The 13,158-nt window shown below is 26.8% G+C and overlaps 1 protein-coding gene across 3 annotated transcripts in view; it reads left to right on the forward strand.

The window, feature by feature from the left end:
* Nucleotides 1–13,158, forward strand: part of Lk6 (MAPK interacting serine/threonine Lk6 kinase) — a 192,666-nt gene that overhangs the window by 156,975 nt on the left and 22,533 nt on the right. For all 3 annotated transcript variants that reach the window (XM_075380754.1, XM_075380755.1, XM_075380756.1), the window contains 3 exons: nt 5,536–5,658; nt 10,387–10,606; nt 11,613–11,749. In XM_075380754.1, the coding sequence (XP_075236869.1) occupies nt 5,536–5,658; nt 10,387–10,606; nt 11,613–11,749 (480 nt within the window). The remainder of the gene's footprint in view (nt 1–5,535; nt 5,659–10,386; nt 10,607–11,612; nt 11,750–13,158) is intronic.

Here is a 13,158-nt window from a genome sequence, read left to right on the forward strand (position 1 = left end):
GCTCAGGTATAATATGACTATAAAAGTTTTGGTTGTCTAGTAGGTTTGTGGGCATTCCAGTACATGGGTTATCTAACAACATACATCCAAATTCTCTTCCAAGGAATTCTTAATATAAATAACACAATGCAATCATTTACATTAAAATTTCAAAATTTAAGCTATACTTAAAATATGTTGAGGGTGGTACATTCTATTAGGTCTTGGTCGTGTGCTGGACTAAAGTAACATTAGGTCTGTTAGTTACAAAATAAATGTAATGCAATTATAAAGTAGTTTACGAATGGAAGGAGAGTGTGGGGGTAATGCAAAATTGATTGAACAAGAAGTTGAGGAACACTACATGCTAGATGGGAGTATGTTGTATGGAAGTTAATAGAGGATATGACAACTAAATAGGTGAAGAAAATGTGAAGCAAAAAGGAAAATAAGAAAACTGGTGATCTCTCATCGACCATGACAGTAATGTAAGAGGAGTGATTAACTTGAGATTGAATTCTTGTTAATTTGGCTTGGTAATTTGCTTCTATTTATTTTATCGTTTTGCTGCTTGGTCACTTCATGAGCAATAATATTTAGAAACTACTACGCTGAGATTAAAATTTAAGGAAATTTACTTTTAGAGAAGAATCATAAATTCTCCACAACTTCACTGATACTAGATGAGTATCACAACTTCATAAGGTACTAACTACCGCTTGGCAAGGATATGCAGCTCAACCCACTGGGTTGGTCTAGTGGTGAATGCGTCTTCCCAAATCAGCTGATTTGTAAGTCGAGAGTTCCAGCGTGCAAGTCCTAGTAAAGTCAGTTATTTTTACTCGGATTTGAATACTAGATCGTGGCTACTGGTGTTCTTTGGTGGTTGGGTTTCAACTAATCACACATCTCAGGAATGGTCGAACTGAGACTGTACAAGACTACACTCATACATATCATCCTCTGAAGTATTAAATGAACGGTAATTACTGGAGGCTAAACAGGAAAACGAAAGAAGAAGGATATGCAGCTCAGATCATAAAGCCACCTATCTTACCTACCTGAGTTTTCTGGTACCTTCCTTTAAAGAATAAGACAGTTGATGTAAATATTAGCTTGACTACTATGTAGATCCTCAAGTCTAGCATATATTATGCATGGTTCTATAAAAAAAATATATATTTACACATACACACACACTTTTCCCCACCATAGATCAATTAACTGAATATATTGAAAATACCATATATATAAATTTATTGTGCCCTTTTAACGTTAATTAACAATTCTGTTCAATTATTAATTATGGTTCATGTTGTACACAATTAATTCATTTTTCATCTTTATCATATAATTAAAAAAAATTATAAAATGTTAATTATTACTAGATATGATCATTTAGTTGCTATGTGAATAAATAAGTACTGTGTATTGTATTTATATTCATACTTTATCACTTTAATAGTTATTCATAGTCAGATGATTGACGTAATTTGATGTTTTTTTCATCCTTAAATAACACCTATCTATCTGTCATGTGATGGATGTGTGTGTGTGTGTGTGTGTGTGTGTGTGTGTGTTATGTATCTATGAGTTTTTTATTATATATAATTTATAAACAATATCTTATTATTTGATTGAGTTATCATTATTTATTTATGGGCTTGTTTTCTCTCTTTCAAGTTATAAGTAAATTAATAACGTTTACTTAAATGAATGTAGTATTTGTTTAATAATAATGAATTCAATGTATATTATTTACTTATTGCTAATATAAATATTTGTAGTTAAAAAAATACGATTAATTGAATTTAATTAAAAGGTATGATTAAATATATGTGATTTAATTTCCCCTCTTGCACTTCAATTAAGCAAAATGGCATAAATTAAACAGAAAGATAAAAACTGTAAAGAAATTTGTATATACTTCATATCTAATTTTCGTTGTCTAAATCTTGTAATTTTCTAGCTCCATTTTTTGTATTCTTCTGACAGCTTAGATATTCTTGTTCTCAATAAAACTAGTCCATGCTGGGTTGGCATTGTTTTAGTTTTTTTTATGTGTAAAAGAAAAATCGGTTAATATAGCATTATATATTATTACCAGTTGATTTTTGTTATTATTACTCAGTGCACTGCTACGTTATACTTGAGCTTGTCATTCAATGCAACCATTCATTAGACAGTGTTGTTAATTAAACTGTTAAAAAAATATACAACTAACTTGAAAATTACATATCAAGTTAATGTGATCGCTTTGAAAATTTAATTAATTAAGCTGTTGAACTAAATTTAAGTTAAAAAAATGTACTTTAAATTCATTTTTTTTAAATAAAATAAATTAAGGGTCTTCTAATTTGATATCAATTTGGTGTTGATCACTTGTTATATTTGAGTTGGGATGAAGTTATCAAAACTAATAAAAAAGAATTTGAGAGCAGATTGTGGGGGGCTCCCTTCGAATTGCTTCAGTACAAAATGTATATAGAACATGATACAGAAATATTGGATAAGCCTTACTTGTTTTTTTAGCCCACCTGTAAGCAAATTATAACTCCGTCATTCACATATATTTAAATTTCAGTTACCATTTTTATTTTAGTATAGATTTACAGATTTAATATCTTACCCATTAATTTATTTTATGTTGTATGTATTTATATATATATATATATATATATATATATATATATATATATATAGAGAGAGAGAGAATACAAATTATCTAGATTGTAGTTTGCATGGTTGAATCCAGTTAATTGGATAAAGCCACCGGGTTGGTCTAGTGGTGAACACGTCTTCCCAAATCAGCTGATTTGGAAGTCGACAGTTCCAGCACTCGAAGTCCTAGTAAAGCCGGTTATTTTTACACAGATTTGAATACTAGATCGTGCATACCGGTGTTCTTTGGTGGTTGGGTTTCAATTAACCACACATCTCAGGAATGGTCGAACTGAGAATGTACAAGACTACATTTCATTTACACTCATACATATCATCCTCATTCATCCTCTGAAGAATTATCTAAACGGTAGTTACCAGAGGCTAAGCAGGAAAAAGAAAAAAGTTAATTTCAACTAACTTTTTTCTTTTTAAACTAAATATACTGGAGATGTGGTAACTAAATAACTAAATGTACTGGAGATGTGGTTCTAATGTTTAATGGGTATTGCACTTAATAAACAGACTGAGATATAATAAAATAAATGTATTTCAGTAAAATTGAAAAGTTACTCAGAACATGGTAATAAAATATCTAAATTTGCGAAAATTATCTGAAATAAATTAAAATTTAATACTTTAGAACAGAAATTGAGTTAAGTTACTGTGTTATAAGAAATATTCGCAGCTTCCTACAGATTATAAAAACTAAAAAATTACACAGAACATTTAATAAAATAAAACTTAGTTTTAATCAATAAAACATATTTTTAAAAGCTCTATTTCTTTAAAAAAAAATTTGTAATCTGTACATGCTTTAATGTTTTCTTTGTTTATGTGCTGCAACATCACTTAATAATTTTAAACAAAGAATTTAATTAGAATAGCATTCCTTTTGTCGCTCCAACTAGTCCATAGCTATAAACTAACTTTCATAAGATCTTTCATCTGATGGTCCTGAATGCAATTTGTTACATCATAGTTCATGTTCGAACAGCTAATTTGTTTGCCATCAGTTTTCTCACAAGTTAATTTAATATAGCTTAATAGATATTAAATTTATGTTTTGTGCTGTGCGAATTGCAAAAAAAGTCAATTAAAAACCCAGTAAAAACAATACAATACCAGTTGAAGCAAAGCTTTATTTGAATAGTATTTTAGATTTTTTGAATGGTGTATTAATTTTTTTTTAAGTTGCTTAGTGCGAATGTAAGCAATTTGGATAGTTGGACATTCAGAAAATTGGTGTTCTGAATCTGTATTCCAATGAATATTTCTTTCATATAATGAACAGAAATAAATTTATAATGATAGACTATAAGTATAATAAAAAAAAATTTAATTTTATGAATGTACATAAATACGTTTAATTCTAAATACGTTTAATTTATTTCGCAAATACGTTTTTTAATTCTATAAAGATATATTTCCTTTTTTTTTAAGCGTAGAAATTAATCATGAAAAAATAAATAAATTTACAAGGAAATAATTTTTTTTAATAGAGAAGTAAAAATGAAATAAAGGTATAATAAAGGTAATGAAATAAAGGAATTAACATTTTATTATTATTACTGGTTAATTATATTAAATATTTATTTTATCATTATTTCTCTTATCACTAAGATAAAACTATTAATAATTTTTATATAATACTGAAAATTTAATATTAAGAGATCCTATTAAAATAGATATAAATTTTTAATTATTTTTTCTTAAATTGTTATTTACACTTTGTAACTGAATAAATTGTATATTTTCAACATAGTTAACAGTAATAAACTGTTAAAGGGAAAAATATGTAAAAAAAAATTATTTGTAAAATATGTTAATTCTATATTGTTATATCAGTTTCATTGACGTCAGAAAATGTTTAAAAGGTAAGTATCATTCGTAAAGGTATGCAAGTTTAATGCACAATAATCATATTGTAATTTTTTTTCCTTCATAAAGTTACAGCAATTCTTAAAATCCTTTAGGATTTTTCCAGAATGTTATCATAACCAAATGTTAGTGAAGTGCATGTGGGATGGGTTTTTGAACATTCAAGACAAATTTATATTATTAATGTGTACATTAAATATTGTCATACAGATTTTGATCTCATGATTTTTTGTTTTATTGTTCATAAGCACTCGTTTATAGCTCCTCTACCTGTTGTCAGAAAAAGTAAGCAAAGTACAACACCCCTCCCTGAACCCCTCCAATGTACTTTTGAGTAGGCCGTTAAACCAAAACACTTTAATTATTTGGGTTCTTATTTTGTGAAAAAATTAAATTTAAAAAAAAATTAATTAACATTCAAAACACAAAACTGTCGCTTGTTTTAGTTTTAAGTTAAAATTTGATATACTTATTCTAACTCGAGTTATTTTGAGCCAGTATGCTACTTTGATTAGTTGAAATGGTAAAAAAAAAAAACTTCCGTAGTTAATGTAATAACTAATTTGGTAACTTCATTTTCAACTCATTAATTTATATTAAGTGGTACCATCAACTTTATATGTTAGCTTGAACCTTAATTTATAGATAGAATTTTAACTACAGTGAATTGTCTTTAACTTAATTATTAGCAACTTAACCAATTAATAACTTTGTAATGTAACTTTTATGGTAAAGTGAGCATTTAATTTATTACCGATTTATAGGTATTTATTACCTTATTTTTATAATAGATATTTTATACTTTGTGTTAACTTTTTTTATAATAGGAACTAATAAAGTTTCAATGATTTTTCAAATTTTGATTTTCATACTGAAACTTTAGATTTGATTAAAATTTTAAATACTTTAAACTGAATTTGTTAGATAGCATATTTTTTCTTTTAAAACTATTGTATGCAAGTATGATTTTACTCTAAAATTTTATTCATTTTTTCTTCCCTGTTTATGTTGTAGGAGAGGTTCTATCCTCTGTGCTGCGTGACAAGACAAATGATGTTGAAGCTCGTAAGGAGGAAGCCCGTAGGAAGCGCAGAAAAAAAAGAGCAACAACAAGTCTTGTCACTTCCTGCTTCCAAGGTATTTACTATTATTTTTCTCATTTAAATAATTAAATTTACTGAAATAAAATTACTTGTTAATTGATTAATTAATTGCCGGCTAATAGTTATTGAAATGAGAAAAATCCTTTGAATGTTTGAATTTTATATTATAAACTTAAAAAGGAGGATGTGAATTTTAAAGCTCTTAAAAAATAAGATTGTGGAAAGTATGTTCACCGACTTCATTTATGCAGAAAGAAGGTGGCGAACAGTAGCAGGTGACAAGCCGACCTGTTTGTAATATGTGAAGTTGGGAAGTATGTGGGGGCCATATAGGTAAACTGTAAATGAATTTCAAGCTTGAGACATCAAGCATGATAAAGGTTTTGTGAACTTTTCCTGCGTACAGTTTTTCATTATCACCATTTTATTTTTACCCTTGGTATGAAAAAGTATTGTATTTCATCCATTATTGCCATAGGTGGATTTACGCCACACGATTACTTTTGGTTGATTCTGTTTATTTTTAGGTTATTTTTATATTACATCTGTTTCATTCAAACCGATTTGTACTAATTTGTTTTACTAGAATTTCTTTGTTATTATGAGATCTGACTATTTAATATAAAATAATGCAGTTTGAGTTAATGGTAAAATCATTAGGATTATTATTTTGTTTTAAGGGAAGCACGTCTGATTAGATGTTCGAGTTAATTTGGTGTAGTATTCACGAGACTGGAAATGTTTTAACGACATTTAATTGTTACTACACATAGAAGGAACAAAAGCTGATTAATTTGAAATTTACATTATTATTAGTTATTAAAAAAGACTAGGGTAATTAATAGATGAATAAAATATTTTGGAAAAGGTAACTAAATGAAGACTAGTTCAGTTGCAGAAAAATACAAAGGAAGAAATTCTGGCCCTCGGATATTAAAATCTTAGAAGGCTTGGTCCTGGGCAAAAGTAAAATGTTAAAAATTGTTCATTTAATTGGAATGAATTATAATGAAAGATGAATTATTTATTACCATCTGTACAAAAATTGGCCAGAACGTCACTAGGCGGGTGTCTTCCTCTATGGGGTTGGGATGTACAAGGATTGAATATGTTATAAAAGTAAATAATGATGATAATGGAGACGGTTGCTTTTTAATTTGTTAATAGAAGCAATACAGCAGCAATTCAGAGATAAATTTGAGAGCAGGCTAACCAACACCGATAGAATTTACAGAATTTTACATTCTTTATGTGGTAAAGTTACAGTGATGTACATAATAATATAGTAGCTGCTATAACGAAACTGATATGACAAACGATGAGAATGTTTTTAGGAAAAATAAGTTAAAATGGATTTGGAAAGACTGGTGGTACATTAGGTCCTTGAAATGTGATTTTACAGAATATTATGATTTAGAGGGCTTGATACGAGTTTGAAAGAAAAATGACAAAATAAATTTGAGGAGAAAGATTTGTGACAAAATATTTTAAAGAGGTAAGGGCTTGTCGGTTGAATATCATGACATCAAAATTGAGTTATTCTGATGTTTGGGTTTGTTTGGAAGATAAAAATGAAGAGGAAAACAAAGATTTGAATATATTATTAAGTAACTGGGGATGTAGGAGAGACGATAATAAATTTGTAGTAGTTAAAAATGGTGTGAAGTATCAAAATCGGTCAAATAATTGAACACAAAAGAAAATTAGTCACAGTGGATAAAAGTTATGACCCGGATAAGGATGAAGATAATTTTTAATTTTTTTTCCCATTTGTAAGGATGTAGTCCATAATAAATTTTTTTCTAGCGTGCGAAATAAATTTTTATTATGATGACATCTCTTATGTCTAGTCTCAAAAAATAGAGTTCATGAAATGGCATTTTTTATTTTAAGTCTGATAGTATAGTTAAATGTCTATAACTGTCTTGTAGTTATTTTTAAATGTAGGTGAGTTAATTGAATTATATTAAGTGTCGTTCACCTTGTTCTTATTCTCCAATGCTGTTAAAGCAATCCTGCTAAGTCAATTTTTTTTTGTTTTTTATTACTATTGTTTATTTATTTAGTATACTTATATTTAATTTTAAATATAATGGAGACAATGTAATTTTTTTATATTTGCATTTTGTGACTTATTTGTTTTTTGTGTGTGTGTGTGTGTGCGCGTGCGCGCGCATGAAATAAAACGTATTAAAATATATGGAGTTAAGACCCAGTCCAAACTGAGGTTCTTAAATGGGGGTTTTAAAGGAAAAATTCCATAAAAGTATTGACATGTCCAAATATAAAGGAAATAGATTTTTTAGCTAATTAAATTAAAAATAAGATTGATGGATTCTGTAAAATTTTCTACAAATTAAAATTGAATATATATTACAATATACTTAATTACGTAAAATAGTTTTAACATTTAATTTTAATCTACCTATTAAAAGATGTTCTTAATGATTTTATAGATGTTGAAATTGTCTACTAAAATATATCAAAAAAGAATATATATATATATATATATATATATTTTGTCTTTTATGTATATATAAAATCTCATCATAATATGTTAATGAATGAACTATGTAAAACACTAAAGCATTTATAACACTAATAGAAGATTGATTTTCTTCTTTCTGTGTTATTAATTATACCCAGGAGATGGACAAAGTAATATTTCTTGGTAGTGATTGGACAAAGCAAAGTCGGGTAGTATGCAATAATCAAATTAGCGAACTATTTCCTATACATATCAAACTTAAGGATGATGAGTGCAGTTCAGTGAACCAATATCGGATTGTTTTAGTGGTTAATGGGTGTTTATGCAGTTGGTACTACATAAATAAATTTTTTTTAAACAAAATTAAATGTAATTTTTGGCCATATTCTAAAAATGAATTCCTAATAAACAACCAGCTGTTAATAATTTGTAGTGCTACGCGAATGATGAAGATGCTACATATTAAGTTATTATTTGTTCAGTGAAAAGTTCAAAATTTAGTAACTTGACAAAATGATTATCCTGTGCAATGTTCTAGTAAGCAACCTGTCTACAAAAGCAGCTGTGTAAGTCTATGCATTTGAAATATTATTATGCTCGATAAATAGAGTCCGTAACTAGAATGTGTTCTGTTGCTCAGGGAACACTCAAATTGGCCAAATTAGACGATAAGGTGACACTGCTACATTTTTAAAAAACCTTCTGAATGTTTTACCCAGATGTATTATCATCTTTTATTAAAGAGAATTTTTTATTAGGGTTTTTTAAAAATAAAAATTTAGTTTATGAAATGAAATAACAGTTATACGCTTCATAATAATTATCAAAAATTAATAGAATTCAACTATTATAATTTTGATGGAAGCTACCAACAAGTGCATTAATGGAAAATTTTTGTTATTTAAAATTAAGACTTGATTTTTTTTTTATGTATAATCATTTAATGATCATTTAATTGTTTTAATCTCCTCTGTCTAATTTGTCGTGGTTGTTTTAAAATTATAATCTGCTATTTATTATTAATAATGAATTAAAAGTGTCTAGTCTTTCACTTGTATTACAATAAAGTATATTATAACAATTCTTTATCATATCCAATCTGTTTTGGCTAAGGGTATGAATTATGCATTTATTTTTACCTTTTTTCCCTGCTGTTGCACATTTCTTTATCAAAATTCATAAAACATAATATGTTTTAGTAAGAATTTATGTTTAAAATAAACAGTTATGAAAGAATATTTTCTCATAACGATTATCCTTTAAATCTTATACATATTTGCCTTTTCCTAGACCTCTTTGGCAATTTATTTTTTACAGTTTCAAAGTTGACGATACTACTGTAAGTTTTATATTTCTTTTTCTTGCGTAATTAAACAATTTTGGCCAGTCTATATCTTTTTCTGAACTCTGAATGATAAGCTTATTTTGTGTTATTTTTGTTGTCTTTTTATTTTACCTGAAATGTTTCTAAAAATGGCTTGTTGAAGAAATTTTCATTTGGCTTTATTAAAATTACAGATGGTAATAATTGTGCCTTGTAAGTTAAAAACATATGTATTTATTGTTGTTTGTTGACTTCCGAACTATCTTTCCATCATGTGACTTCTTGCACATGTCTAATGTACATAAATATCTAACAAAAGTTCTACCAGTATTCATTCTGTTTTGTTTATGTATCGTAATTGCCCCATATTATTTTTTCTGTTTTGTTTATATGTTGTAATTTTCCATTGTTCTTGCATCATTGTATATTATTTCTAAAGTTTCTCCAGAATGAGTAAGAAGTTTTATATTTTTTGGTGGAGAAAGAATAAATAAATATAATATAATATGTTTAATTTGTCATTAATGTTATATATTTAAAGAAATGTTATATCCATTCATTAACTCTTTTTAAATAGAATTGCAATTTGATCATAGCAATTTTTAAAAAACATTTTTAAGGAAACATTTATTAATTAATTTGCATTAATCGGAAATATACGTATTTGACACAGTGAAAAAAGTAGAGTAAGTTCTACTCTTTTTATTGAAAATTTTATTAAATAGTCTGTCAACCTAACTATAAACCGGACACATTTATGGTTTTATATTAAGATTCTTAACATTTAGTATATGATTTTTAGCAAACTTTTATTTATTAATGAAATTTTATGTACTTGAAATAATTTGGATTTTGTTATAAGTTGACCACCTAGCTTTATAGCAACTCTTCCAAATTTTTTAATTATATTTCATGAAGTTTATATATTAATAAACCTTTTTCTCCCTTAGACCTGTACAGACTAACAGGTGAAGTGCTTGGTGAGGGAGCTTATGCTTCAGTACAGACCTGTGTCAATCTTCTAACTGATCTCGAATACGCTGTTAAAATGATTGAAAAGATTCCAGGACATTCTAGATCGAGAGTATTTAAGGAAGTTGAAACATTTCATCATTGTCAAGGACACCCAAATATTATACAGCTGCTCGAGTTCTTTGAAGATGACAACAGGTAATTTAATGTCTAATTTTTACTGTAAATATTTGTTATATTAACGCAACAGTTTTTACTTTTTGTAACGATAAATTACCACAGAAATTATAAAGATTTATTCTGGAATTATAATGCATAAAAAAATTGCAAGCCCAGCAAAAATATTTGAACACTGAACTTTCCATATAAAATGCTTATATATATGTTAATTCTTTGATGATGGTTGATCAATTATTTTTTCCAGATTAAAGATTTTAATGAAGATACTTTTCTTTTATTTCTGATATTATTTTACTTCTGCCTGAGCTTTGAAGCTTTTAAAGAATATCAGAGAAAAAAGTAATTTTTAAAAATACTATTATCAAGTTTACATAGAATAAGAGGAGTTCATCATAACTCATTACATTTACTGATCATAAAATAATTTCTTAAGGAAACTGAAAATACATTTTAAGATCTGTAACAACAAATGAATTTATTAAAAATACTGAACTTAAATTAATATGTTTTTATTATGTAATAACTTTTCTGTCTATTGTAAATATGAAGGTGTATTTTCTTTAAAAAAAATTCAAAACCTTTTACAGATGTGTACACCCTTATTGTTAAATGGAATGAATGCAGAAAGCATTCATTCCATGATCTTGCAAGATCTAATATTCTTATTATATATCCGTTAAGTCATTCATTCTTTTTGACACTATTAAAGAAACAACTGATGAAGAAATTTAATTTCTGCTGTTGGTAACTGTGTGTGTTAAGCAGCAATTCAGACAGTATAATCATGTTTTCATCATATTGTCATTGCAAAAAAAATATATCTCTTTTTTGTGTTAAGAGAGAGAGAAAAAAATTGTACTTGTTTTCTTTGGAGGCTGAATCTCATTTTTTATCTTTTATTTTATGTGATGTGTAAATCATATATTTGAATTGTTAAACATCATAAACTGGTGTTCCTAAGATGAGAGCAATTGATGCTTTATTTAATTTGTGTATTATATAGTAAAAAACATTTGTTGTACAGGTTCTATTTGGTGTTTGAGAAGGTTGAAGGTGGTCAGTTGTTGTCTAGGATTCAAGAACGAGTACATTTCAGTGAAAGGGAGGCTAGCTTTATTATCAAAGATTTAGCTAGTGCATTAAATTATTTACATTCAAAAGGTAAGCTAAAACAAACTTCAGATTTTATGATCGTATTGCTAGATTGTTTTGTTTGTTATTTCAGACTATATAATTGTTACATATTAACATTGTTATTGTCTAAAGAGAACAGTTATTGAAACGTGTTATAATTTCATTGTAATTAAACTTACTAATAGCCATGTATGAGATTAATAGTTTGTAAAGTATATTTGTAAGTTTCTGGTACTACTCTGAGAGAAATTTCCTTACTGGAAGAGTATTTATTACAAAGGTTTCTTTATGAATTTTTGAAAAAAGAAATCTCATTTAAAAATTTACGTTAATTTACTTTTAATAGTGACTAGTAGAAATTTCTCTGTTACAGTTGAATAAAAAGCAAATGGTATGAATAATATTACTTAAGTTTCCCATTATTGAAGAGCAACTTGAGGTATTACTGATAATTTAAATATTATTCTGTCTGGGTTTTTTTTATTTTTTATATAAAAATTATTGCTCATAGATTTTTTTTCGTGTTCTGGTTTTATGTTTAGTACATTACAGAGATCTACTCAAAATCTTAATTTATTATTTAATTCTGTAAAGAACGTTGCATCTGAATAATTTTATTTTGCTGAAATTATTTCCTAAATTATTATTATTTCCTAAATTATTTATAAATATTGTCACTATTTCTTTGAAATAAGTTAAAATTCTAAAACCTCGAATTATTAAAAATAAAAAGTTAAGAATTAAACAATTATTTTTAATTACCTAAAGAACTAAAAGGTCTTCAGACTTATTTTAAATTTACAACTAATTAATTTAAAAAAAAATATGACTTCTTTTTTTTTTGTTTTCATGCTTACTTAAATCAACATCTTGAAAACTGATAACTTGATTCCAGCCAAGCAAGTGTTAGGAGTCAAGCTGTTCATTTACTTCTGGTTAAGAATATTCTTTTCTCTTCTGAGACATTAAATAAGAAAACTTTTTTCGGAGCTTTACTTTATTGTCTTTTCCTTTAAACATATTATTTTCTAAACTTAAGGAAAATCTTCCAGAACCTTCTTAATAATAATATTTTATCTTAATTTTTATTTTTTAGACAGTTCTTTTCAGAATTTTTTTATTTGTATTTTGACTCTTTTTCCGCTATTTAAATTTGCATTGTAAGAAATGCAACATTTTGATGATGTGAAAATTTGAAGTTCAGACTGTCCAAGAAATCTTTCAAGATTTGTGAATTGTATATTTTTAATTATGCATGCTATGAAACAATAAAAACAAATTCTGAAACGTGTATATGAATTTTACAAATGAGTTGGCATTTTCCATTTTAATGAAAAAATTTACGATATTTTCTTGCCTTATTTTTTTTTTGTCACTAGTTATATAAAAAATGCAGACTTCTTCCAGTACATGATGTCACAGACTAATAACAGTAT

Source organism: Lycorma delicatula, chromosome 12 (genome assembly GCF_047948215.1).
Source record: "Lycorma delicatula isolate Av1 chromosome 12, ASM4794821v1, whole genome shotgun sequence".
NCBI classification, from domain to species: Eukaryota; Metazoa; Arthropoda; class Insecta; order Hemiptera; family Fulgoridae; genus Lycorma; species Lycorma delicatula.